The sequence below is a fragment of the Sphaeramia orbicularis genome, chromosome 24 (genome assembly GCF_902148855.1).
Source record: "Sphaeramia orbicularis chromosome 24, fSphaOr1.1, whole genome shotgun sequence".
Classification (NCBI taxonomy): domain Eukaryota; kingdom Metazoa; phylum Chordata; class Actinopteri; order Kurtiformes; family Apogonidae; genus Sphaeramia; species Sphaeramia orbicularis.
This window is the reverse complement of record NC_043979.1, coordinates 24,820,325-24,848,027: the sequence shown is the minus strand read 5'-3', so window position 1 is coordinate 24,848,027 and position 27,703 is coordinate 24,820,325. Positions and strand designations below refer to the sequence as shown.

The following is a 27,703-nucleotide window of genomic DNA, read 5'->3' as shown; positions in this document are numbered from 1 at the left end:
GTTGATAGTTTGTAAAATGTCCTCTTAATCTCTCTCTAGTGGAAAATGAAAAACACAGACTCGCTGGATCAAAAATATAAGCAGAATTCCATGTGATTTTTATTTGGCCTCATATAACCAGATATTACCATTTTTTAAAGAAAATGATACAAGAAAAAACTAGAAGCACTCGGAGAGCGCAGACCTCCGCCGAGGCAGATCAGTCCCCCTCCCCCCCGATCACCACCAAAATTTAATCATTTGTTCCTTGTGCCAGTATCAACATTTCCTGAAATTTTCATCCAAATCCGTCCATAACTTTGACTGATCTTGCACATGGACAGACAGACAGACAAAAAGACAGACAGACAAACCAATGCCGGCAAAACCATAACCTCCTTAGCGGAGGTAAGTAATTTAACACGTTCATGTGACCTGAAAACATGTAGCTTACCCACAATGCTCTCATGTTTTGCATGGTTCCCGCAGGAGACCCAGCAGATTCCCACAGAAGAAGTCACTCTAGACATCTGCCTCTCCAACGGTCAGAAGGTTACCGTCAACATTCTGTCCTCAGATCAGACAGAGGATGTCCTTGATGTAAGTGCCGGGAGTTGATAAAGGGAACATAAATGCACCACTTTAAACCAGCTTCCAAGTACAATTCATGAAATAATTCAGTTTGTAAAATGTGCTGCTGAATGTGACAGTCAGATGATTTGTTAGAAGTGGATACACAATAGAATAGAAAAATGCTGAATTTTATCACAACACCTTTGCAAATAAGAGTGTTGAGTGCTTAAAGTTGAGTTTACCACTATAAAACATCAGGTTATGAAATACTGCTGCATGCATTTATTGACGAATAGAACATCTTTGAGATTTTGCTGTTTTGTTTTTTTTTTTTTTGCGAACTATTGACCTTCACATTGTTTGGGCCTATTAAACTTGAGGCATTTTATCTGCAGTTTATAACAGTGCTGACAGACACTTGAGAGTTCCCTCAGGCATGCAGTGTTTCTAATAGACCCCGCAAGCTCTAGTCTGTTGCAAAAAACTGGACAATGTGGATCAGTTAAGTCATATTTATTTTTGTGGATCATCTCCACTAAAATGATCTTAAAAGGACATTGTAAAGTCAGAGCTGCTTCTACTGAGCAAATCAAATTAGAATCACTAAAACAAATGAGTGTTGTAGCCAGAGACTAAATGGATTAAAACTAAGAAGAAGACGCAAGCAGCATTCTGAAAAGGTACAGGCACATCTAGCATTTACATCGTGTAAACTTTGGAATTCTCCCACTGTTATAACTGAGCTTATACTGGGACAGAATGTTAACCTTAGTAATTATAATGAGAGTTTAGTGACTATATGAAAAAGTCACATTTAAAGGGTTTAGTAATAACCTAGTATAACCTCGCAAACTCTAAAATAAGTCATCAGTGTAAACATCATGGTGCCTTTTTATTGTTTTTGGCTGTAAATCAAGCTTGTTTTAAAAGTGCCCCTATGAAACTGGGACTGCAGTAATCTTAGCGCAGCAGCTTTCAGAGCAGTCTATCTGAGTCACAACAGAGTTTCATGCTGTCTGTTTTCTTGATTAATCTGTCGCAAGAGACATTTGATTTTTGCTGTGTGTTCAACACTGCAAACTGTTTTCCAAATTCTCGCACATCTGAAATCTGTCACTGTAACACTTGTTGTGTAACAGGTGAAAAAAGAACACATGCTCCTGTTTTGCCCTTGGTTTAATTATTTGGACCATTTGTAAATATGAATGTGATAATTGATATGAAGCGTTGTGGTGTTTATCAGTGAATTGTTTTAAAGTGATAATGAGATTTGTTGCCAAATGCACAGAGGATTTACATGTGATTTTATGCAGTATAAAATGACTGATTGTATCTCAGTTTTTACTCTTTCCTTATCTGTATATCTCTTTTATCGTCACATTTCACATCTCAGTACACAATATAAACCAGGCAAAGGATTTAATTAAACCTGGGCTTGAAAATCAACTTTTATCTTTTCTCAGGCTGTTGCAACAAAGCTTGACCTTCCAGATGACCTTGTGGGTTATTTCAGTCTGTTCCTTGTCCGTGAAAGTGTGGATGGAGGATTAACATGTAAGTGCAAACATCAAACCATCAGAGAATCAGTACAAATACAGACAGAAAACAACTGTAAGTCCTTAACCATAAAGTAGATCCATTAGTCATTTCTTTTTCACTTCATTTTTAAAGGGCTATATATTTTTACTTTAAACTATTCAAATATGATCTAAAATTATGATTACAGTGTTTAGGATACAGAGTTCTGTACATATGCCAAAATTTGTTATTGTTTTCACCACTGGACACTGCTCTAAATGAAACAAATGCAAACTTTCTTCTATGTGGATTTATTTGATTATGAGACTTATGAAGGTATCAGGTTATTATGTGATGCTATTATCTTTGCTAAATTGCCATTTGTTGAGCCACGCTTCAGACTAAACTGTGACAGTCAACGACACAAACCATACAGAAAACTGAGGTGAAAGATAAGTTTGGTTGTGTTGTTGCCATTTTCTGTCTGAAAATAGAGCTAGAATGTGAAATCTGGGCTGATGCAGGAACTTACGTGAGGATTTTAAGACACAGTGTTATTTTGAGAAACTGTGAAAATAACCAGCTGTGAGTTTGTTTGCTTCTTTTGTTGTTATTTGAGAGAGCAATCTTGATGATACAGATTATAATGTAGGTGCATGTGTGGGTTAAACAATGGGCTTTCTTTAGTGAGTGGTATAGACTGTGGTTACACACAGTTGAGTCATTAGTGGTTTTTGTAGTTTGGTAACTGTGTTAACTTGTTCCTTCCTGTTCATTCCCACCTAATTTGTGTAAATTTTGACATTTATTTACTATACCAAGTTCCAAAATGTATAAATGAAGAACCATAAGGCCATAATTAATGACATATAATTTGAAAGGTAATAACCTCTACTGTACATGGCTAAAATACAACAAAAAACTGTGAGTCAGCAAATTGGGTTTCGAGCTGTTAACCAGTGTTCTTTATAAGATTATCCAAATATGCAATACATTTAGCTACGTGATTAAAAAAAAAAGCCAAGTGTAATGTAATCATAATATAAAAAAAATATTTTCAGGTCAGGCCAGGACTAATCTCAAAATGTACAAAAATCACTCAGTGCTTTAAGTAGAAAAAAAAGTTCTTATAAATGGGATAATAGAGAAACTTTATGGGAATGAAGAACTGCAAATTCACTCTTAAGATTCTAGTCTTTTGTTCCATATTCCCCACGATGACTTAGAGAGTTAGCTCTGGCAGTAATGCAGTATCCCAGCCTGGCCGTCTCACTGTTTGCAGATGCATTGTAGTTTAATTAAAAAGGCTGCAGCACCCCTCGAGACTTGTATCTTGTGTTAAGTTCCTACTTTACAGTTTCTGTGGCTGGAATGGATAATTCACTCACTAGATCCCTGGCAGCTCAGGGAGAGATGGACTCTTGAATGTTTTCCAGTTTGTTCATGCTAAAAAAAAAAAAAAAGCTTGCAAATAGTGCTAATTAAAATTCAGCCTAATACAACCCAAGTCTTTGCAGTGTTACAGATAAATTGTTTTTTTCACATTAGCATTCAAAACCTGCTGCCATATTTGTTTGTGCTCATTTGTTTGCTTATAACTGTGCATGCAAAACAGCGTAGTGGCAACACAGATGCCTCTGTGAATGAATAAACCATCTCACATCGAAATGTATGAGTTTTCCGAATCCTTTTTCCAGACCATCTCATTCCCGCCGGGTTAAATCCACCTTCAGAACCCAGGTTTTCTTTTCTTGTCCTCCACCTGTCAAACGCTCCCACTGCTACTAACGCCAAAGCCGTTCCAACTTGAAAATGTGCCAGATTAACTTGGAAGAATCTGTAAATATTACAAGTGTGTTGTATAGGCCTGGCAAAGTTAAAATATGAAAAAGTGAGTGGCATGAAAGAGAAGAGCCGTGTGTTACATATGACTCAACTACTAGAATAAATCCAGCACAGCAGGCTGCGGATCAAACAAAACTGCTGGTGGGAGTATTGACATAACCACATAACTTGGAAGAATTTAATTCCTCTCTGACAGGCAGTAGGTCTCTGAGAAGTCTGCGTATAAATCAATAAATACTCTAAAATATGCAAAAACATGTCAAGAAGAACCAGTATGTGGTTCGAAGTAGCAGCGCTAGTCTTCTTATCTGCATTCTCCCACTGATGATTTAGTTTGCCTAAGAATGTACCAAAACAGTTTAAGAATTCACTTTGTTTCTGTGTTTTTATTCCTTCGGAGATTCACAGCATTGAGGTATCCAGAATGTGCTTCCTGTAGACTCAGTACTCATCCGTGAAAGAGTAAACATTTTATCAACCCAAACTATTTTATCAACAAAAGGAAACTGTGCTGTCGCTGCTTTTTATTGTTGTGGAAAATGTATCGATGCCTAGAAACTCGGCAGCAAATACATGAGGTCTTCTTCGCTTTCCTTAGGGAACAGGCTGCAATGTAACAGCTGCAGTTCGTGGACCCCCCCCCCCCCCCCCCACACACACACACACACACACACACACACACACACACACACACACATTATCCATTAGGCCATTATCTTTTCTTCACATTTGAATACTCACACAAAGTTTTACCCTGCTGGGACCTGTCCAGATGGAGTCTCCCCATCCCTCATTGTTTGTTTTCACCATCATTATTCAAATGTCCTCAGGTCTTCACTGTAGCTGCACTTGTTCTCCTCTCTCATACTGTTGTCCCTTGTCTCTCTCTGTCTTTGTCAGTTGTACGGAAGCTCCAGGAGTTTGAGCTACCTTATGTATCCATTACCAGCCTACGGAGCTCTGATTTCCATATACTCCTACGGAAAAGGTACCAACCGTGACCCTCTGAATTTCATTGTGTGCTTCCCAAAATGCTCTCCTCCAATTATAATTATAGCTCTGAATCATAGATCAGTGTTTTAGTATTACTTATGTAATCCTGTAAATAAGCAGGCAGGATATTCCTGTTTTGGTAAGCTGTGCATTTATTGTATTCCTTTGTATCTTCCATTCAGAGTCTATTCAGAGGTGTTAATTATTTTTTTTATCTTCACTGAAGCACTTGCTTTTAATATGTCAGGGCAGCGTTTAGTTTAACCATGGGAGTCCTCACCACCTTCTGCATCTTCTACAAAGTGGCAGTTAATTTGCACTAGAAACCAGGGTCATTCATTATTTATACTTTAATTAATTTTCCTTTAAACTTGCCCAAGTCAGCAGTTTGCTTATGGAGGATTAATCAGGACAACATTGCAAAGATTATCATATTTATCATATTTTTTTTAATATCGTGTTTGTAGATAATATTTTAATTGTAATATAGAGCTGATCTAAATGTGTCTATGCTGCAACTTTAAAACAAATTTTCAGAAAGTTGCAGTATCTACACCAAAACAGATCTAGCAAGAAACCAAATGAACAATTCTTAAAGAGCTCATGTTGTAATTATTTGAGTAAACCTTATAACGTTATATATTTACTGATATATCTGGTGCAGAATTAGAAAAAAATTTTGAGGGTATGTGGATTGCACAAGCTCGCAAAGGTTGTGTTTCTTCAGGACTGTTTTTCTGGCTTAGGTTCAGTGTTTTCCACAGGTTATAAACTTATTTCAAGGTGGTTGATATTACGGGAAGGCGGATAACACCTCTGCCAAATGTGAGGATTATTTCTGCCGTTGATAACTAAATCCGTTGTTCTCAACAAACTATTCCAAGATGGCTAAAACAAGAATCCTCTGCTGCTCTATTTATGGCAAAAAATCCTTTCACATACAGCAGGTAACTTTGGAAGCAGCTTAAAATATTAGTGGCTTAATCATGCTACCGGTTAGTAGATAAAACCACAACTGTCATTCTGTCTGCTGGGAGTGGGAAAATGTGCCATAATGTCATGAAATACAAAACCTTTCAGGCATGCAGAAGTATATCTGTTTGGGTCAGCTACCCAGAAAGTCTCTGCACTGGAAAATACTGATGCTACTTCCCCTTCAAGTCAGAATTTAGTGACTGTTCCCCCTCTCAACATAATACTTTTCTGCTTCCCTGCGAGTCTGTTCTTTCCTCACCCTGCCCCCTGCTGACTGAGGTACACAGGATGTTTACTTTCTTTCTGCCTGAAGGAAAGTCTTAGTCCCCCTGACCTAGTTTCACTTTGCAGAGAGGAAAATGAATGTAGAATTAACCAGTAGAGGTGTAGGAAAAAAAAGACCCTTAGTGTATGAGATCCAGAGTAGGATAAGGTTTGTCTAAAATGTTCAATTTGGTTAAAAAAAAAAAAAGTCACTTTATAGTAAAACACAGTCTTATAGATGTTTTTTTTTTCATTCCCATGCATTGCTGATTACCCAAACATAAGAAGAACATATATATAAGTAGTATATCAGGTTTTTGTGGGTCAGTAGCAATATGACCCATAAACCCACAATTCATTCTCTTCTTCTTTCACACTCTCCATCTTTTTTTCATTGCCTGCTTTGAATTGCTGATGTGATCTAGCAGCAAGATTTACATCTGCTTGAGCATTTTTTTCACCTCTTCCAGTAACAGACTGTTAAATTTCACGCCTGTTTAAAGGTGTTAAGAGATGAAAACATGAAGATTTTGACTAAAAAGTACAGAAGGACAAAGAAGTGCACTGCTTAGCTACAGTTTTCCAACATCTGACTTAAGAATATGTAATAAAAATATCTGATTTAATTCAGTTTTTTTCTCTTTTATCTTGTCACCAGTGTTTTTCTTTACTAAATCACTTTCTTGTGTCGTCTTAGATTTGATCCCTCTCTAAGCCCTGGCAGTCTGACTACAGTGTAGACTGTCAGATAGGATTTTATGCAGTTTTTGCCTCACACTCTCCTGCACCCACACATCTCCATGCACCACCAACTGACAGCGCTGCTGCAAATACAAATGGCCTTCAGCCTCCACAGAAATTAATCCATTAGATAAATGCTAAAACTCAACATCTTATCATCTCCATGGCACACTGAAGAAAAAAAATAGCATACAGAATTCTACTGTGTAAATTAATATTAGACCATGTAATGCAGACAGGAAGTAAAGGAATGGTTTCATAAGTTTGTGTAAGGTCTTTAAAGACTAACTGAACTGTAGACTGTTACTGTTTGGATGTAATGCATGTTAGATGCAGGTTTGTGGAAAGTGATGTGATGTTTTCCTTGTAGCTACTGGGACATGGCATATGACACTGATGTAATGGACAACAGAGTTGGCCTGAATCTGCTATATGCCCAGGTAAGAGCGGATCTTTTCAAATATTTTTTGAGATTGCATTCTTAACTGTGGGGACAAAACAGAGAGTTAAGATTAGAGGTGATTGCTGTCATCTGCTGTGCCTTGTTTAGCTTGCATGTTGCACCATCACAACAAAATTAAATCCTACCCCAGGGTTGCCATAAGTGTTTGTCCATCCCCACGAGCCCCTCCATTATCCGATAGCAAAGTCAGCATGTTGTGACTTTGCTGCACCTTGAATCCTGGGCCTCTTTGTGTTCTTCTCTGATCCTATTAATAGTGGATTCCCTTTGCTGCGACAGCTGTGATCTGTCGTATTAAGCATTTTTGGGGCGGGTAGTTTGATTAAAATCTTGTACTGCTGAGCTTTGTTTTTTGTGCACCAGAGGCATGCTTGAAAAAGGAAATCAAAGAAAAATAAATGGTGTTTGCCAGCATGTGCACTTGTGCTTGTTTGTGTTTAGTAATTTGCTGACCTGCAGTGTACATGAAAGGCTCAGGGTGAGACTTCTCCCAACACAGAAGCCTGCTTTATTCTGTTCGCTGTGCAGAAAGATGAACTCGACTTCTTGTTTTTGCTTCACCAGACAGTGTCTGACATTGAGCGAGGCTGGATACTCGTCAACAAAGACCAGCACAGGCAGCTCAAATCACTGCAGGAGAAAGGCTCCAAGAAAGAAGTAAGTAAGGACATCACTTGTAGATTGTTCCATCTCTGCATGGTCACTCGAATCCAGCTGATACCGGAAAATGTCTTTGTCCAAGGATGAATCTGTAGACCATGGCGAATGCAGCCTCCAGTGCATTCTGTTATGCAATTAGCCTCATATTCCCATGACATGATTTTTTAATTACCCCAATCCATCAGAGAATACCAACGTTCTTTCCCTAGGGATGTGACAGAGACGTCATATATAGAAAAATTAGCCATTTAAAACAGTTTTCCTATGCTTCTTTCCAGTTCATCCATCTAGGTCAGACACTCAAATATTATGGCTATATCAAGTTTGATCCGTGCATCACCGACTTCCCAGAGAAGGGCTGCCAAGTCATCGTCAGCGCTGGCAACAATGAGCTCAACTTCCACGTCAAACTGCCTAATGAGCAGATGAAGGAGGGAAGCTTCAAGGTGACACGCATGAGGTGCTGGCGCGTCACATCTTCTGTAAGTGAAATCGTGAGTGTGTGAAATTGATTCTCCTTCAAGCACTCCTCTACCTCTTCAGTCCTGAAAAAATTAAAGTGGAATATCTCCATATTATTAGGAGACAGCGACTTCCAGCGTAGAGGCACAGCAGCTTTGGAGAGTTTGTCTCCAAGCAGCAAAGACTCGTGGGTTTCCCAACTCATCTCACCATTGCACCATAAACAAATGTTAGTCTTGCCAAGCAGTAGTTTTTACTCGTACTGCTCACAAAAAGTGCTGACCGCCACAGCATCTATCTTCATCAGTCCAATTACACAAACAAGCAGCCCACACAAGGATAGTACTGTATTGATCCACCAACACTACACAAACACCAGCATCCGTTATCTGAACTGATCATTATCTGTTGGCAAGGAGAGAATGTGATGGAATGCAGAGCGAGCAAGCGCCTCACTTCCTGCAACTTAAATTAATATCACGAGTAAATGACAGATGTTTCTTTCAGGTAATGAGAAGGCATGATAGGGCAAAGATGCTACCAGAGCAGAGGGCATATGTTTAATGCATAGGGCCTTCACATGTCAGCAGGAGAGCTGTCAGGCAGCTCAGGAGATGATTGTGACTGAGTGATCGGACATAAATGTGCTTCATGGTAATTAATCACAAGGTTTTCCCTTGGTTGCTGAGGTTGCCATCATTGTCATGGTGGTGTTAAAAAACAAAAGGGCAAAAAGGACTGTTGTAAAATAAATCGATCATCAATGTTCAACAAGTAAGTAGTGCAAAAATACAACAGACAGAAATAACTCTTAGGCACCCTGATGTAAAAATAAAAACCCTTTATTACCTGCAAGGACACAATCGCCAACATGTTTCGACTACACAGCATCTTTGTCGGAGTATAATACAGAATACATGTCCTTGATTCACCAGTTCATCCTCAGTGTATCATGGGATTACTTTAAGAATGTCTGCAAAAGTAGCAAAGAAAAAAAATGTCTAGATATCTAAATGTCTACTCTTTTTGGACTTTTGTTTTTCATTCATTCCATCCTTGTCTTTGATGATCACATGATTCCCTTACACACATTTACTTTTTTTTTTTCGTTTTTTTTTTTTTACCCAGTTAAAGGCCTGCTACCAGTTTTTTTCTTCAATCATGGTGTTATTTCACTGAAAACTGCCTTTTCATTCAAAATTTGACTACTATACTTATTTTATTTATGAAAAACACTTTCAAGATGCAGATTTTGAGGTCATATTCAGATGGGGATATGTTTGATAATTATGTAAACACAGCGTCTCTAAGTTTAACTTATATTCACAATATAACATTGGTTAAACAGTAGTGAATTTGCAATTTAGCATGACAAATAAAAGTACAGAACTGTCAACATAGTTCTTCCCTTTTCATTTAACTTCAGTGCTGTGGAAAAAAACACTCAGGTGGTGCACTTCAGTGTTATAATGATGGAAAACCCTGAATCACTGCAGTGTGGTTCACCATTAGTTAGGGAAGAAAAGACAATCTTGCCTACAAAAGAGTACAATACAGTCCTCCTTGTCAAAAACACATCACAATGGATAACCTTTTAAAACACTCATTTGTCAAAGTGAGTGATTTAAAGATTGTCGTGTACTCATAATTTCTTTATAGAAAATCTAAACCTCCATATTAGCTACATAAGAAAAGTAACCCTAAAAACTGAGCATGAAATGAGCACACAGTTGGCCTGTTTTTGTCTTTCCACACAGTCAGTCATCATGAAAAGAGGCAGCTTTCCTGAACAATCTGTTTTCACTATGAATAGCTCAGCAAAGCATTACATGCAGCTCCCCACATAATTTCAACTACAGTTAAAACGATGAACATTTACAGATGCAGGACCTCATTTAAATGGAGATAAGGGGAACAGTTCCCTTTTGTTGCGTTTTACTGTGGGAGCCATGCAGTCATTATATGAATCACAGAAGCTTTTATGAGTCTCCGAAGTTCATTTGCACTGAGATCTGAACACATGGTAACACATCGAAAATTAAAATGCATCTTGGCTCATCTGATTACATACTGAGCCCCCACACTGTCGAGCACAGTGATTAATTCCTGAGCTCATTCTCAGAGGTCAAAGTCATTTTAATGAGCCCTTTCCTCTCCACCAAACTATTCAAAACATCTCATTTGGTGCAGCGCTACAACCCCCCTTGTAGTCAAATCTCAAATTGCATCTGCAAAATCATGTATAAACACTCAATGTGTGTGTGTTTATATCTGAGGCCTGTGTTTTATCTGCATTTCCTCTTCATGTTATCTTTGTGTGGGGCTGGGGGAAGTCAGGGTTTCCAGGAGAGGCATGGCTAGTCTCTGACCCAGAAGGAATAGTCTGTCACTGCACAGCGCCGGCCCCATGAATGAGGAATGAAGGCTCATACTCAGGGAGCCTCTTCTGTCTTTTGAGCTTTATATTTGAAATTCTGTATTTGTGTTCATTCCTGTCACGTTTCCTGCAGTAGCAGTTTAGTTTTCTCCAGATGAGGCTGCTCGTCATTTGTGATGCAGCAGCTGAAGATTGACAGTTGAATTGTAGAATAGGAATGTGATTTCAGCTGCATCCATGGTCCTCCTGTCATGGAGGTGAATAGGCAACTCATCCTTCAGCTGAATGTAGAAATAGGAGTTGAAGCCATCCATCTATTATCCACCACTTATCCAGGTCCAGGTTACAGAACTGAATATGAGTTAAAAACATTTATTGACTAAACGTGCCAGGAGACAAACAATATTTTCAGTAGGGTTGGAATTCACACAGTAACACACAATACTATCATAACATATCTGAGATAATGATAGTGATTCCGCACTACTTGATTGATTGCAAGACAGACATCTATGAGAAAGCGCAATGTCTGTGTAACTGAAACCCTAAAAGTGACTAAAATTATGTGTTTATATGACAACCAAGATGGAAGGAAAGTGCCTACCATGAGCTTGGAGCCTCTTTAACACACACTGACTGCAGCTGACATGTCTGCATGTGTGATCAGGCCAAAAAGTAAATAAATAATTCTTCTGTACAGCACTTTGGTCCTCTGTTGTTGTTTTAAAGTGCTTTACAAATAAAGTAGAGAGAGAGAGACAGGTTAATTGTTAATCGTCGAAAAAAGTGTCTGCCAAATGCATAAATAGAAATAGAGAAAATAGAAATTAACTGGTCAAGTAAAAAACTGGCTAAGGAAGCTGTTTAGAGCACCTCCATGTCTTAATAAAAATCTTAATATCTGACCACAGTGTATCAGAGGATAATGATGCAGTATATTTCCTTGTTGAAATTCATACCAGGAGTTGTGGTATAAAGTTTTGTTTTTCTAAAGTGTTCTGTGCTATTGATTGGTAGCTTAAGGATCCACATCACTTGAAACATTGGCAGATGAAGCTGCAGTGCTCTGTAGTGTCATTAGACAAAAACCTTTCAGCATATTCTAATTCAAGTGCTCTGAGAGGATATGAGATTTGTGTATTTCCTCCTTGCCTGTGTTTTCAGGCTACCCTGTGATTTACCAATTTCAGCAAATCACAGGCATTGTCAGAAAAGTAAGAGAATTAAACATGTGAATGAAAGCTGCCTTTAACATTCACTGATCAGATTCAAGTGATGTTACACAATTCTACTGTGCTGCTCTGTCTCAATGAGAAAGGTTGGAAAAAAAATGTCAGATCATCTGTCTTTATATTTAGTCTTCTGATTTAGACTGTGGGGAGAGAGCTGCAGAAGGAGTATTTCCTCCCATTTTGGCTCCTGCAGCTTTAATATTGGAATGTTACCTCCAGAAATGACGTTAATAAGTAATCAGGTTGTTTTTAAAACACATCTTAAGAAATCTGTTATCAGTAATGAAACAATGTTGAAGTAATGTATCTGTGTTTTTTCTGTTCATGTGTTTTGTAAATGCATAAATTGTAATACTTTTGTATTGGGAATGGACCCCAGGAAGAATAGCTCTCATTTTGATAGAGACTAATGGGGATCCTTAAATTAAGAAATAATAGTATGTAGAAAAGGGATTTATTGTACATTTAGATCAAAAGTTCCCAAACCTTTTGAGCTTCAGCCCCAAATGATCAGTTTCATGTTTCCTTGGGACCCTGATTTACAAAAAGTCATCTTAAACTGCTACAATGCCTACATTTTTACTGACACAACATGGTCAAACATTGAATAAATCCAATTGTTGCAAAATTGGTCACAATTTGTAGCATAACATCAACAGCCACTTCTAATAAATGATGTCAGTTAAATACACATCGTCATCAGCAGACAGACAAAACAAATAATTCAAATGCTAACCTGCTTTAATTAGGCAGGTGAATTTACATACACTATATTACTATTATATACTGGTATTTGGTGACCCAGTAAAACAGCTCAACAACCCAGTTTTGGTGATGATCTGAAGTCTATGGAAGGCAGATTCAGGTGATGATGACTCTGAGACGCTCAATACTTTTATGTTTGTCATTACAGCAAGTCCCAGTGTCCAATGGTACAACCAACCCCTGCAGCTCGGCCAAATGCGAGGTCAAACTGGAGTTGGCCTTCGAGTATCTGATGAGCAAGGACCGCCTCCAGTGGGTCACCATCACCAGTCAACAGGTGTGGATCTGATCTGAGTGTTTTGTTCTTGGAAGATGTTCATGCACAAATAAATTCCAAAAAACAAACAGTATTTCAGATTTGACCGACTCTAGTTTGTGATTGTAGGCTATCATGATGAGCATCTGTCTTCAGTCTATGGTGGATGAATTAATGGTGAAGAAGTCAGGAGGCAGCATTAAAAAGGTGAGTATTTAAGTACAGTAACTAATGCAATATTATTGGCTGATACAGACCTATCAGTAGTGTACCCGTATTGGCATATACAGTCACGGAAAAAATTATTAGACCACCCCATGTTTTCTTCAATTTCTTGTTCATTTTAATGCCTTGTACAACTAAAGGTACATTTGTTTGGACGAATATAATGATAACAACAAAAATAGCTCATAAGAGTTTAATTTCAGAGCTGATATCTGGACATTTTCCATATTTTCTTGATAATAACCAAAATCACTTCAGTTCTTACATTAATATCTATGGCATTGCACTGCCAAAAACAGTGCTTTTACGCATTCCATGTTTTCTTTTCTGTCTGTTTTAGTCACATGATACACACAGGAGTTAGTACTTGATTGCATAAACATTGTTTTTGATGGTGTAATAATTTTTTATGCAACCGTATGTCTGATTTCAACCAATAGGACACTCTTTCACACAACATATAATACAGAACAAGGTGTTTTTTTACTGATAATAATAAAGTTGTATATATATATATATGTCTCCAAAATCCAGTATTAGTCAGACCATAATATCTTGAAGATTTAAGTATTTAACAAAAAACAGCCACAATTTACCTACAGTACTCTGCAAATGTCTTAGGTTTGTTGTATTAGTGAGATAAGAATGACATATTATAATAATGTACATATACATTTGTCAGTCTCTGTTAAAAAAAAAAAAAGAAAAAAAAAAGAGAAGTGATGAGGGAACATTAAAAGCACAAACAAAAAAAGCCTTGTCTAGTCTTGAACTCTTCTGGGCAGACAGTATGAGATTTATTGCACTAATCTTTTTACCGTTTTGCACTAGATGTTTCCTATTATTTGGGCTTTTTTTTGTCATGGGAACAAAGCAAAGGTCACACTAAATATTGACCGTTGCCCGAAGAATTCATTTAATTAATACTTTTCACACTATGTTTCTCGACATTTTCTTTCTGCTTCTTAATAAAGAGACTGAGAAATGTATATTATGCTCGTTACAACCTTGTAAAAACAACATAACTAAAGATGGCCCAAGACCTTTGCACAGGACTGTATATTTTTACCTGGCATTTTAAAACTATAATACATTTAACACATTATATTATATATCTCCTTTCACTATTTGCTCTGCTGAACTTAATAATCTACTGCATTCTTTCCAATAATATTAAATACTGTGTGTTCTTGCCTTCCCGTGTCTCCTCCCAGATGCTGAGGAAACGACACAACGGCTCCATCCACCGACCAGACAGTCAGCAAGCTGTGAAATCTCCCCCCCTACTGGTGAGACATGGGACTGTTTGTTTTGGAGTTTATATGAGCCTCAACTCAACCTCAACTATATAACCTTTCGTCTCTGTTTTGGATTTGATTGCAGGACTCTCCCGACCCAAACCGCGAGCAAATTGTCAAACTCTCAGTGAGTATATTTATAGTATAGGGCGTGCGAACCAATACTGAAGCAAGTTACAGCTGGATAATTTATTCTAACAGCATTAAACCCGATGGAATAAATCAGTCCACTCAGATCTAAGTGTTCATTTATTGATTGTTTCATCTAGACCAAGCTGAGCTCCGTGTCCCTCCGAGGGATCAGCGCCTCCAACTCAGCAAACGACATCAGTGGCAATGATTTCCACGGCAACTACGCTTTCGAGGGAATCGGGGATGATGACCTGTAACCCCCCCAACCCCCGATCGGTCCATTCTCCTCTTTCCATTTCCACTGTCACCAAGCGGGACGACAAAGATTCCAAGCTGAGCTGAGCCGAGCTGAGCAGAATGAGTGTCTGATTCTGCAAGATTGTAGCTTCTTCCTGGAGAAATCGCTGCCTTAAGCTCATCCTGATTTGTATTTTACTTCCAAGCGTCATATTAAATCCAAACATTACTAGCATGTAAAGTTGCAGGTATTGAACAGAGGACCCATTCTGTCTCACTTGTATTACTGTTTTATCAATACAGTTAAAGGTACAAAAGTAAATTAATATATTATCAGCTAAACACATTCTTCCTTTAGTGGCTGCATGTTTTTGTTTTTTTTTTCCAACCAGAGCCAAATGTTTAGTTAGACCTGGCACTAGTGATAATACCACAGAACTGGACATGGATTGTTCTCAAAAGAAGTCGTCCAGCTAATGTGTGGAATTTGATCTCAGTCAAGTGATTGAAACTGTAGATTTTTCACAACTGCTTACCTACGTTGGCTTGGCTTTAAACCAAAATGTCTTGTTTTTGTTAGTGATTCTCTGCGTCGTGCTTTTTCATGCGCCACGTCAGTAAACGGTGAAGATAGTTTTCAGTTCGGGGCACAGTCTCGCATACTGCCTTCAGAAATAGTCTGACGCCTTAACTTTTCCTTTTCTGCCTCACAGGTTCTCTAATCATTTAACAGCACATTTGTCAGGACGGCTTCGAAGTTTGCCTGTGTTTTGTCTTTCTTTTTTTTTTTTTTTTAAGAGAATCTCGCAGAACTTGACAGGTGGTCGATTTGGCCGAGCTGCTTGCACTTGCTGAACCCGTCATTTTGCACAGTATTACAGGTGGAGGTGAATGTTTGAGTAGACGCTCAAACATGACTTGTACATTGTGTGGAGATTTCGAAAGGGGCTCTGCGATTCCATCTATGATTTTTTTTTTTAAAGCAATTTTTTAAGGTCTCTCATAAATGCCAAATTATAGTTTACTAAAGCGTTTTGCACAAAATAAACATAAAAATTACGTCACTTTTTATATTATGTACATGTAATTAAGTATTCTGAACATTTACTAATATCTTTATCATCATAGCTTATTGTAATCAAATAGATCAAATGTAATCTAAGCTGTATAGAACAAAAAATGTAAATGGACTAACATTTATCATTGTTTACATAATGTTTAGGGGACTTTTTAGTTAAAATGTAAAGTTTACAGATTTTGGTTCTGATTATCTTCGTTGCGTCTCTTTGGGGCCGTTGGTCTTTGTCGTAATTTGTACGTTCAGTGTGCCGATCATCTCAGAGGATTTAGCTGAAAAGGTGCTTGGTGAACACTATTGCTGGAGTGAAAAAAACTTAATTCAGAGCAGGCAACAAAATGAACATACACCGCTGTTTTTATATATACTGTACGTCATTCCATTTGTTCTCAGCTTCACTTTTTTTTTTTTTTAAGAGCTGCATCTGTGTTTTAACGCCTCTAAATGTTAAATCAGTGCCAACAGCTTTACTCACTGGTTAGCCAGAACTGTAAACAAAATGTGTCTTTTCTTTCACTGCTGTGCTTTTTATCCACTGCATTTTTTATAGTAGGGAGATCTTCTCATTTCTCTCTTATTGCCAATATCAAGTACATGAAAGCTGCCAGGTCCTGGGTGTCTAGATGTGTACGTAGGTGCCAAATTACACTTTGAAGTGTATTTTTCATCAGCATCACAAATGTCAAATTTCATGGATACTGTACTGACTCGACTCATTCCACTATTCACTTTGATTTTAGTGCTAAGGTCGGTGGGTCTGTTTGCCATGATGCTAAAATAAATCTGAAATTAGATCATCCTGTCATTCTCTGTTGTCTGTTTATGACTGCCTTCAACGTATTCCTCTTTCAGCCTTCGTTTTGCAGTTTCACATTCAATGATTCAAGTCTCACCATGGAACAGAGATGTACTGTTATGAAAATGCAACAAAGATTGAAAGAAAAATCAGTGCAAGTCTTCTCATCTGACATTCAATGAAATGAATTCCATGTTTATTTCCAAATCCTCACTTAAGGCATTTATGAGACACTGCATAAAGACAAAAATGGACACTTGAGGGATGTCAGTACTAATCAATGGGGTCAATGCTCCATTGTGACATGGCATGTTGGCAACCTGAAACATATCTCACTTGCATATAATAGTTATTTCACAAATTCCCTAATATTTTCCCATGGTAACTATGATATATCACACATTCAAAATAAAACTACTCTATATATTAAAGTATGCAGTTCTAGCAGTGTATCACAGCCACATACAAAAACAACTATCACACTCACATGCTTACTAATAGTGTCATCTTTTTTTCAAGTAAAAAAACAACATGAATGGGTTAATTTCACAGTAAACAGTAACCAGACACAGACTCTCTCAAAAGACAATCCCAGAAGGAATAAATTAGTCTAGAAATTGAAAGGTTTATGATATGTAGCAAGTACAAGTTAGTGGGGAAAAAAACATGCTCATTTATCATTTGACACAAAAGAGCTCAATTCTGTAAATCTGCCCAATGCAACAGTGTATGAATGTGCTTTTAAGACTGAAGAGAGCATCGGAAAATGGTTGTGCATGTTTTTAGTATAGAATAAATATTTGCCAACCTTTAAGTCTTCCACGTGATAGTTCATAATAATCCTGAGTACTTTGGCAAAATGGACAGCTCAGGATACAGAAGGTTATATAAGAGGTTATACCTAGTTTACCAGTATATCATGAATAAAACTCCAGCACTAGTAGTACATATGTTTGTGAATTCTAAAGGCATGCCATTACCAGAGCATGTGCCCTAGTGCAAAGAATGCATGATACTGGCCCTTCCAAGGACACATAAAGCTGCACTGTGTAGTCTTCAGAAAACCAGAAACAGTAAATATTGAACATAACACATAAGCCTGCTTAGCTTTGTTGTTTTGTTTTGTTTTTTACCATAATTTACTATTTGTAACCTTTAAATGTGATATGAGGGTTTAACTTTCACGTAAAGCTACTTAACTACAAATAAACCATAAAAAACACCTGACCTGAATCCTTGGCACTGACATTGTAATAAGATAAGACATCTTCATTTAGTCTCCATCATAAAAATAAGCCATTTCTACATGATAACGGTTAGTATTTGTTAAAGAAAAGAGATTTTAAGTCCACACAGTGCAGCTCTAATAGTTCAAGCAAAACTGTGCATGAGTCCCATGTATTGATAATATTTGGTAAAAAGAGCAGATAGTTTTCCATTTCCTACTATGAAGAAACAGATCTGTGTTATAATGAGACAGGGAAATCTTAGACCGCATAGTGTAATGTAACATACAGAATCAGACAGAATGTCTACAGACTAACAAGTAGATGACAAACTCTCAATAGAAGATAAGTCCATCTTAATCCAAAAGGCATCAAAATATTCTAAAATGTTTTTAATAATTGTGCGAGATTCTACAAATAAACAATTAGCAGCCTCTGAAGACATCAGACAAAACACTAAAGACTGACACACACTAAAACAATATAAAGGCTCTGTGAAAAACCAAAAAACTGTTGCTGGTAGCTTAGTTTTGTTGAGTTATATTTTATACAATCTCAAGTTTGTAGCACGAGTGTATTGTCTGATTTTCCCTCGGCATATACTGCATATCGACCCCTGCTTCTTTTCTGTTACTCTGAACACTGGCTGCAGCTCCCATCCCTTTTCCTACTTCCTCCTGTTCGTTACTGCTCATTGGAACTTTGACCCAGTTGTCTGTGGCCAGGCCGTGTTTCTTCTGATGTCGTTTGTAATTGTCCCAGTGCCCGGTGGTGTAGCCGCACTCCTGACATTTATACGGCTTCTCTCCCGTGTGCCGAAGCATGTGCCGCTTCAGGTTCATGCTCTGGTTGCAGCTGTAACTGCACACAGCGCACTGAAAGGGCTTGGCGCCTGAGTGCACCCGTTGGTGGCGCTTCAGGTTGGCTAAGTTTCCACAGGCATAATCGCACAAATGGCACTTGTAGGGTTTCTCACCAGTGTGCACTCTGTGGTGGCGTTTGAGGTTGTCGAAGTGCGCTGAGGCATAGTCGCACTGTGGGCACTTGTATGGTTTCTCACCGCTGTGAGTTTTCATGTGCCGTGCCAAGTGATTGGGGTAGTGTGTAAGGAAAGGGCAGGCTGCGCAGGTATACACCTTGTCACTCCGCTCACCGGGGCTGTTAGGAGAAGACATCGAGTCTTTAGTCAGCATTTCAAGGGTACACTTGGCACATATTTGAGCTGAGGAGCCGTCCTCGTCCTCCAGGACAATACCACACAACCGGCAAGTATAAGGGAAAAGTGAAGGGGGCAGAGCGCCATCTGCTACACCCCCTCTGGTCGACCTGCCACTGCTGCTGCTGCTACTTGTGTTCTCCAGTAAAGGTGGAGGCTGATGTCCAGGAGCTGGATTGGAGGCGGGAATGGGTGGGGGGGATGCCCCCTTTAACCCATCAAAAGCTGACAGGTAGTCACTGTTCTGGGCTCCTAAACTCAGATTTGAAGTGGGTCGTGCCACCTGCAAAACTTCAATAAAAAGCAGAAATGAAGATATGTAGTTATTTTGTGTTTAAAAAGAAAGGATGTGACATTTCTACATTAAAATATCTGAAAGTTATTGTATAACTTTTGTACATTATATCAAAGGTTTCAAACAATCTTACATTCAGTGAAATCTTTGTCATTACTTTGGGTCTTTTTCACTAGATTAAAAAATAAACACACTTCACTAAACATCATCTGAATAAAACTTACCTCTTGAAATGCAGTGTATTCATTTAAGTTCAACGCAGTGTACATTTCTAGGGAATTTATTATGACAGGTGCAATGGGTGGCACTTTACATCTTTACCTCCGCCAAGGAGGTTATGTTTTTGCCAGGGTTTGTTTGTCTGTTTGTTTGTCTGTCCGTTAGTGTGCAACATAACTCAAAAAGTTATGGACGGATTTTGATGAAATTTTCAGGGTTTGTTGGAAATGGGATAAGGAAGAAATGATTAAATTTTGGTGGTGATCGGGGGGGGGGGGGGGGGGGGGCAGACCAGAAAATTTCATCAAAATCTGTCCATAACTTTTTGAGTTATGTTGCACACTAACGGACAGACAAACAAACAAACAGACAGACAAACAAACCCTGGCAAAAACATAACCTCCTTGGCGTGGGGGGGCCCACGGGGGGGGCCACTGATCAGCCTTGGCGGAGGTCTGCGCTCTCCGAGTGCTTCTAGTTTGCTATTACTTTGACAAGGTACAGGTAGAAATTCCTACTAGGCTAAGTTTTGAAATTGGGTCAAGTTATTCATTATTCAGAAAACCATACATACCCTTGGCTGAAGCACCAGGCTCTTCCTCATTGTGCCTTTGTCCTGTCACATGCCTCTTGAGGTTAGTTTGCCCACTGGCAGGTCGAGGCGGAGGGTCCTGTCCTGCCCCCGCGGAGGGCACATGCATACGCTGATGCCTCTTTAGGTTGCCAAGGGAACTGCAGGCAAAGCTGCAGCTGTCACATTTGTACGGTTTTTCCCCAGTGTGTATGCGCAGGTGTCTCTGCAGGTTCACCAGCTGGGCTGAGGCATATGTGCACAACGGGCAGTTAAAGGGCTTCTCCCCGTTGTGTGTTTTCATGTGACGCTTCACATGGTTGGCGTAGCGTGAGGAGAAGCCACAGAGGTGACACGAGTGCAGTTTGGCAGATTTGTCCTCCACTGTCAGTGCTTTGTCACCCATCCCGTTTCTCACTGCTTCACTATCAATTTGTGAATGAGAACCTGAGCGAATACCGCTGATGCCTCCAAAAGCTGAGCAGAAGTCTGTACTTTTGGCTTCCCTGGAGGCTTTGCAGCACCTAAGGCAGTATGGACCAACAAGGTCTATGCCAGGTCCCAGAGGTTCATCACGGAGCTGGCCGCAGCCCCTGCAGGACAGGTAGGGGGGAAAACTGTGCTCCGACTGGGCAGCTCTGCCCTCGTCTTCCCTTCCATTGTCAGTTGTGCTACGTGAGTTATCCGTTTCACTTTCCATGCTGAGCTGGCTGTAAGCAGGGCTCTCTTCATCACCCAGAGGATACACAGCGAAACCAATCTCAGCAGCGACGTCTGTGCAGAAAAACAAAACAAAACCATTGGCTTCCAAACACTGCATATGTTTAACACTATGAACTCACAAACCAACAGATTAATAGCATCACAGACATCTCACAACTACTCACTGAAAACTAAACTTACATTCAATGTACAAATAAAAAGTATGGACCTTATAAGATACTATAACCACAGAAATAAAATGAAATACATATATATATTAATTAGACATTAAACTAATCCCTTAACTAAACCTATAACTATGAAATATGGGTTCATGATTCTTCAAACTCAAGCACCTGGAAGAGTATAACATATGTTGGAGAAAACATTAAAAGTTAAGAAAAGAAGAAAAACAACAAGATTTAACATTTATAAAATAAACCATATCTGACACTAGTATAACATATGAAGACAAACACATAGTTTGAACTCTGCATCTTCCTGCAAATGTCATTCAACAGTTCAATCCAGCTGTGAAATATAGAAAACAACCTTAATGTTGCACAAAATGCTCCATTTCCAAACTGTAGGGTAAGACAACTTCAGCAAAGCCAAAACGTCTCTTCTGTAGAACAAAGAAAATCTACAACATTTGATACTCACTGTGCTACCAGCAAGGTCAACTGCATTTTAGATGCCGTTCAAGGAGTAAAAACAAGAACAATGACGCTTTTCCCAAGAGGTAAAAAGGAAAGCTTCCAAGCTTCAATCACATGGCTCTCTCCGACTTCAGCTTGTGAAACGGACGAGTAAAAGAAAAGCACCTTCCTTCTCAGAGTCTGAGAGGATGTGAGGAAGGCGAGACTCGACACTGCCCTTTTATCCTGGCCCCTGGAAACCCCTTGTGGATGATTACCACGCCTAATGATAATGATGATGACTATAATGGTGAGGCTGCTGCTGCTGATGATGATAATGATGATGAGGGTAGATGATGATGATGATGATGATGATGATGAAGGGGGAAACTATAATGGTAGTGGGGTAGTGGGAGCAGAGGCAGCCGCAGATGATGATGATGATGATGATGATGATGATGATGAGGGCAGATGATGATGATGATGATGATGATGAGGGTAGATGATGATGATGATGATGAATAAATGCCCTGTTATAATGGTGTCCTTGATGGTAATGGTCCTATTTTTATGACCCTTATATAACATTGGTGTCTCAGCTCCTTTCTCTACTTTTCCATTTTTTGGATCGCTTTCTCTGACAAAGAGCCATGCTGGGAAATATGAGCTGGTATTTCCATCTCTCTTTGTGTGGCACACAGGGGCTGCACTTCATCACTGAGAGGCAAACAGTAAAAACCTGCGAGACCTCTTTGTGATGTGGCTGCTTTACCAGCGAGCCACCATCATTTCCTTTTGTACCGTCATTAGAATAATTCACATTGAAGGCAGACTCCATTTAAATAGTAATAACAAGAAGCGAAAATGAGAGCTTACACAAAACATAATGACACTATCGTCTTTTTACCAAGCAACTACAATACAACCTGTGGACCAAATCGAAATGCACTGTAAGGGCTGTGCAGTGTGAGATTCATATTCCCTTTATGGCCTAAGCAACAGACACGTGTGGGACGATTTGTCAGGAAATACACCAACACAGAACACATACAGGAGTGAACATGAGACATTTGGTAAGGGTTGACTGATTGTCACAGCCAGCATTAAGCATTTTTAAAGTTATCAGTAGGGTCATTTTTTTATCCGATAAATTTAATTAACTTAATAAAGCAGTACTTTGGCTCTGAAATAGCCACTTCTGTCTGTGTAGTCTCAGCTACATGTCCTATCTATAGCACCATATGACTGGTTAAACACAATCGCCTTAAAGACATTTTAATGACTACATTCACTTTTGAACTATATTCCTAAAAGTTGTTCTCAAATCTAATGAGAATCAGTAATCCAGAAATAGTCCACCTCCCTCTGTCAACCCTTTAACCACCTTCAAGATAATGAATTGTAGCATATCTGGAGGTTTGAGAAATCCAAATTTGAGTTTTTAAGACATTTTTCACAGTGGCTTTGTTCATTTTTAAGACTTTACATTCACAAAAATAAAAGTACAATGGCCTTATAGTTACTGCCTTGAACCGAACTTAACCACGTTTCAATCCAACGTTACATTTCCATTTCTCTATGACTAATGTTTCTGCTGCTAAAGCTCGTACCTGAACCCCTCCATCCATCAATGATTGTTGGAGACTCCACTCATTCCGATCTCTGATATGTTAAAATGCTAAATACTAATCACAAATTTTACAAATTCTTTACAAAGATTTCCGAAGCAAATACAGCAGTATCAATTACTGCATCTGTGGAACTGTTAAGACCTTTGAGTGTCAGATTCAAGAATAAATTATCAACTTTAAAATATTCCGGAATTAATAATTCAGGAATTAATTTAGGACAGGGGTATCGAACATGCAGCCCGTGGGCCAAAACTGGTCCTCCAAAGGGTTCAATCTGGCCCACAGTATGAATTTGCAAAGTGTAAAAATTACACAAAAGACAGTGACAGTTAAGAGTGTCACTTAGTCTCGACAAGTTGTTTTGATCATAAAGCTAAATGCTGTATTTTTCAGTTCCAGATGCCTGTTACTGAATGCTTTGTGCCTTTATAGATCTACTGTGATCTGTAAATTGTAATGTACATGTGTAAATGAAAAGATGAGACATAATATTATTAAATCTGTGATTATTTTTCTTAAGAAATTTCAGGTTGTTCATGGATTTTCAGATTTTTGTTTAAGGTTAGTTTGTAAATGAAAAATTTTTCAGTGTGCAAATTTACCTTTTTGCACTAAAACAAAGGGAGTTGGCATTATTTATACGTTATTATGCTCTTATTTCACTGGTCCGGCCCACTTGAGGTCAAATTGGATAGTATGTGGCCCCTGAACTAAAATGAGTTTCACATCCCTGATTTAGGACAATCAAATTTAAGACTAAGACTTTTATGGCTCAGCAGACACGCTGTATTTTCCCAAATACATGTTGATATTCTCTTTCATAATGTTTTGAAGCAGGTAAGCCTCTCCTTTTCTTTGGTATCCAACTGTACCAGAGAGAACCTTTGACCCAAATGTACATAAAAAGGGCTGTGTTGCAGACACAACAGACATGGAGGTCATATGCTCTATACATGTCCAAAAAACCTACATAAAACCTGGATCATCAACATATCCCACCATAATTTAAAAAATACTTAATTTGGAAAATCCCAACAGAATATGCTGTTTACAAAATCTGTATGCAAACGAAATGAAGTTTTGTTTTGGGATTAAACTCAAATCTGACAGAAAGATTTCAATTATTACTGTAAATACATATGAGTTATGGAAAAAAAAATCTGCCCAGAAGTAAAGTTGACCCCATACCTTAGTCATGCCTCCAAAAGAACAGACTGACAGACAACAACACACTGTGCCTTATGAAGAGTTAATGACAAAAACATGGATTACAAACCTGAAAACTTTTCCAAGCCTAAAATCTTGTGTTCATGATCAGGATCACCAAATTCAAGCTCTTGTCCTAGAAGAAAATCTGTGTCTAAGTTGAGGTTTCCTGGAGTTTCAATTGCTACACCATCTTCAGAATCCACTGAAAGTACAGAAAAGACATTTAACAATTATTATTAATTTACCTCAGGTTAAATATACAGCAAATCTTACACAGAACACTTCATAAAACACTTCAGCAGTTCATTGGAATAGCAACGGTGAAAACTTCAAATGATAAAAATGATATGGATAAAACATCAAATAGAATTATTTAGCAATTACACAGTTTTTTTGTACATAGATAGATAGATAGATAGATAGATAGATAGATAGATAGATAGATAGATAGATAGATAGATAGATAGATAGATAGATAGATAGATAGATAGATATTGCTATTGATTATGTGTCTGAGTTTGCATCAAGAACTTGTATTCCCTTACATCTGCTGGAAAAAAATTATTTCTATGCAAACCCATGTCTGTAACATCACTATGTGGTGCGCTGTGACACATTTTGTTAACTGCAGCTCCTCCTAAATTGTGGATGTTGCAACTGCCAATACTTTGAATCCGAAAGTATTTTAATTGCTTGTTTGGCTCTAAATGGCAATAATCCAGGCAAACTGTAACTGTCATGAAAAAAATCAACTCACTCTATTCTAATGACACGTTGCTACTTTAGAGAATTTTTTTTTTTTTTCCAAGCACTCATCCTTGTTTGGATGGTGTGTGAATGCCCAAGGTCACACCAACACATGGCAACTTGGATAAGCACAACTAGATTCCACAGGGCACCATTAACTGTGGGCATAAATATAAAAATCTGTCATAATCTAGGCAGAAAATGTAATTTTCTACATAATAACGGCATGTTGTTTAAAAAATGAACACATAACAGTTGACAGATGGTACTCTTTAACAGCAGTTGCAGCTAATGATGCCTGACTTTGTCTCTGAAGCTTAATGGAATCCAAACCACTATCAAACAGCTGTCACTTTTCAGAAAATTGCAACCATGCCACTTCAAGGACAACATGCTTAGTGGCACATTCTGGCTAAAAGTGGAGTACCAGCATCATGCTACCATCTACTGGACACTTTTTGTTGTTAAATTGACAAATAGCCCATTAAAGGCATATGGTTCTGTTGTCATTTACATAAAACTCACTTCAATTTAAATACACATATACATATAGGGCATCAATAAAACAACAATTCAGAATGTCTGTCTATATTGTTCCATTTTCCTGTGTGGTTTAACATGCACATATCATTCCTTGGCACTATTAGTGTAACTGCTTAAGCACTGCATAAATCAAACATTTACCGCAATATAATGTACAGTGGGTTACTCTCAATATTTGGTTTATCCAGCTTATTTAGAATGAATTTTACTGAATTAATACATTTTAACATCAACTAACAGTATTTAGTTTCTCCATTTTAAAAGTCTATTGGTAGTGAGACCTGATTAAATGTAACAATGATACAGCACTGTATGACTGATGTGAATGCAAGTAAAACCCAGTGTTTCCAGAGGTGAGTTTGTAGAAATTGAGGACAAGCATTCAAAACAACAATATAAACATCAGTATGTGAATGAAAAACACAGGTCATGAGGACTGTATGTTGTCTTTGAACACCTACACTTGACTGGCTGTGGATTCTGTTGTTTTTTTCTGGGCATCTTCCAGTCAGCCTCACTCTTTTTTGCTGTGTCTTCTTGCACACTTCCACAACCATCAGCTCATTTGTTTGGAAGATGTGCCTCAGTAGTCCTATTGATGCAACACATAAAACAGAGACATTGTGAGATTTATACAGTAATAATACAATATTCAGCTACAATAACATACATAGAATTTAAGAGGGCAAACCCATGTTACAAATCTAAGCATAGAAAGTACACAGGAAATAGATCATTATAATAATTTTTGGAACTACAATTACTGACACAACTCTGTAAATTATTTATTTATTTATTTATTTAGCTGAATTGAGCGTCTCTTGCTGTATGAAGCATTTATTATGCCCAAATGAAGCACAGCGAATGAGATGTAGTCTATCAAAGGGTAGTTCAGGCATCAACATGGACGCTATTGAGGAAGTACCTATCCAAAAAAAAAAAAAAATCTGAAAACATATACGTTATATACTAGTTAAAGTGTTCACACTGTAAACTAGTTAGCTGAAAAGCACTGTGAAATTGCCTCTGAGCTTTAGCAAAATGGCTAACACATTAGCTCCGGTCTTGTAGCCCGAAAAAGAGGAACCAAGCTAAGTCAGCTAGCAACTTATACTGAGACATGCCCATAAATAGCTGAAGGCTAACGCTGTGTGTACAAATATCTAAACGATTTGGCGGATACGTAACAAAAAGAGTTGCTATTCCAAAACCGCCTTCGTCGATCCGTAGTAATGACTGACTCGTGAAGAATTCAGTAAATAGTATCCGTAGCTAACCATGTTAACCTAAAGCTAAATTAGCCGAGCAGCTAATGTAACTTCAATACTGAGCTATGAAGCTAACTTACCTAAAATACGTAAATATTCCTGTCGATAGTGAGGGTTTCCTACGTCGTTATATTCGCCATTAGACGCTAAGTGTTTTTCTTCAAAGGTACAGCGTCTGGAGATCCGCCATTTCTTCATGAGATGCGGTGACAAAGAAAGGCAATTAATGGTATTTTTCATAACTTAATTGATTTTCTGACTCGCCTGTGCTTTGCTAGCAGCATCAACAAGGGCACTTCCGGTTGAAATCCTTCAAGATAAAAGCAGCATCCTGAATAATTACAGTGAAACATACAATTTTACTAAAAGTGCATCATCGTTTTTGTCCAAACAGTTAATTTACTATATTGATGAAGTAGGCATAAGATGAAATTAAAAAATATGTTCGTCCACCTAACATCTACAGATGTGTTTCCACCTTTATGGTTCAATGAAAACAATCAAGGAGATCTTATATTTGCTCAGAAACTGTAACTTACATTAAGTATATGAGTATAACTCAATTTCAT

At 38.2% G+C, this 27,703-nt stretch overlaps 2 protein-coding genes across 2 annotated transcripts in view; one reads left to right on the top strand and one right to left on the bottom strand.

The window, feature by feature from the left end:
- The window catches only part of snx17 (sorting nexin 17), a 29,441-nt gene extending 12,569 nt beyond the window's left edge, over positions 1 to 16,872 (top strand). Inside the window, exons 5-15 of the mRNA XM_030128128.1 lie at positions 469 to 579; positions 2,016 to 2,106; positions 4,816 to 4,903; positions 7,259 to 7,328; positions 7,916 to 8,008; positions 8,290 to 8,493; positions 12,996 to 13,124; positions 13,233 to 13,310; positions 14,543 to 14,617; positions 14,712 to 14,753; positions 14,896 to 16,872. Of these exons, the coding sequence (XP_029983988.1) occupies positions 469 to 579; positions 2,016 to 2,106; positions 4,816 to 4,903; positions 7,259 to 7,328; positions 7,916 to 8,008; positions 8,290 to 8,493; positions 12,996 to 13,124; positions 13,233 to 13,310; positions 14,543 to 14,617; positions 14,712 to 14,753; positions 14,896 to 15,015 (1,101 nt within the window). The 3' untranslated portion in view covers positions 15,016 to 16,872. The remainder of the gene's footprint in view (positions 1 to 468; positions 580 to 2,015; positions 2,107 to 4,815; positions 4,904 to 7,258; positions 7,329 to 7,915; positions 8,009 to 8,289; positions 8,494 to 12,995; positions 13,125 to 13,232; positions 13,311 to 14,542; positions 14,618 to 14,711; positions 14,754 to 14,895) is intronic.
- Positions 16,478 to 27,421, bottom strand: znf513a (zinc finger protein 513a). Its single transcript, XM_030128127.1, has 5 exons — positions 27,215 to 27,421; positions 26,328 to 26,458; positions 24,644 to 24,778; positions 20,400 to 21,170; positions 16,478 to 19,602 (listed from the first exon to the last, which is right to left on the bottom strand). Exons 2-5 carry the CDS (start codon positions 26,365 to 26,367, stop codon positions 18,641 to 18,643), a joined length of 1,908 nt encoding a protein of 635 aa, XP_029983987.1. The 5' UTR covers positions 26,368 to 26,458; positions 27,215 to 27,421; the 3' UTR covers positions 16,478 to 18,640.
- Positions 27,422 to 27,703: the final 282 nt, after the last annotated feature.

Coding starts and splice junctions, on each gene's coding strand:
- znf513a (XM_030128127.1), bottom strand. CDS start 26,367: ATGCCCAGAAAAAAACAACAGAATCCACAGCCAGTCAAGT. Junction 24,779..26,327: donor GAATCCACAGCCAGTCAAGT/GTAGGTGTTCAA, acceptor CTGTACTTTCAG/TGGATTCTGAAGATGGTGTA. Junction 19,603..20,399: donor GCCTGGTGCTTCAGCCAAGG/GTATGTATGGTT, acceptor TTTTTATTGAAG/TTTTGCAGGTGGCACGACCC.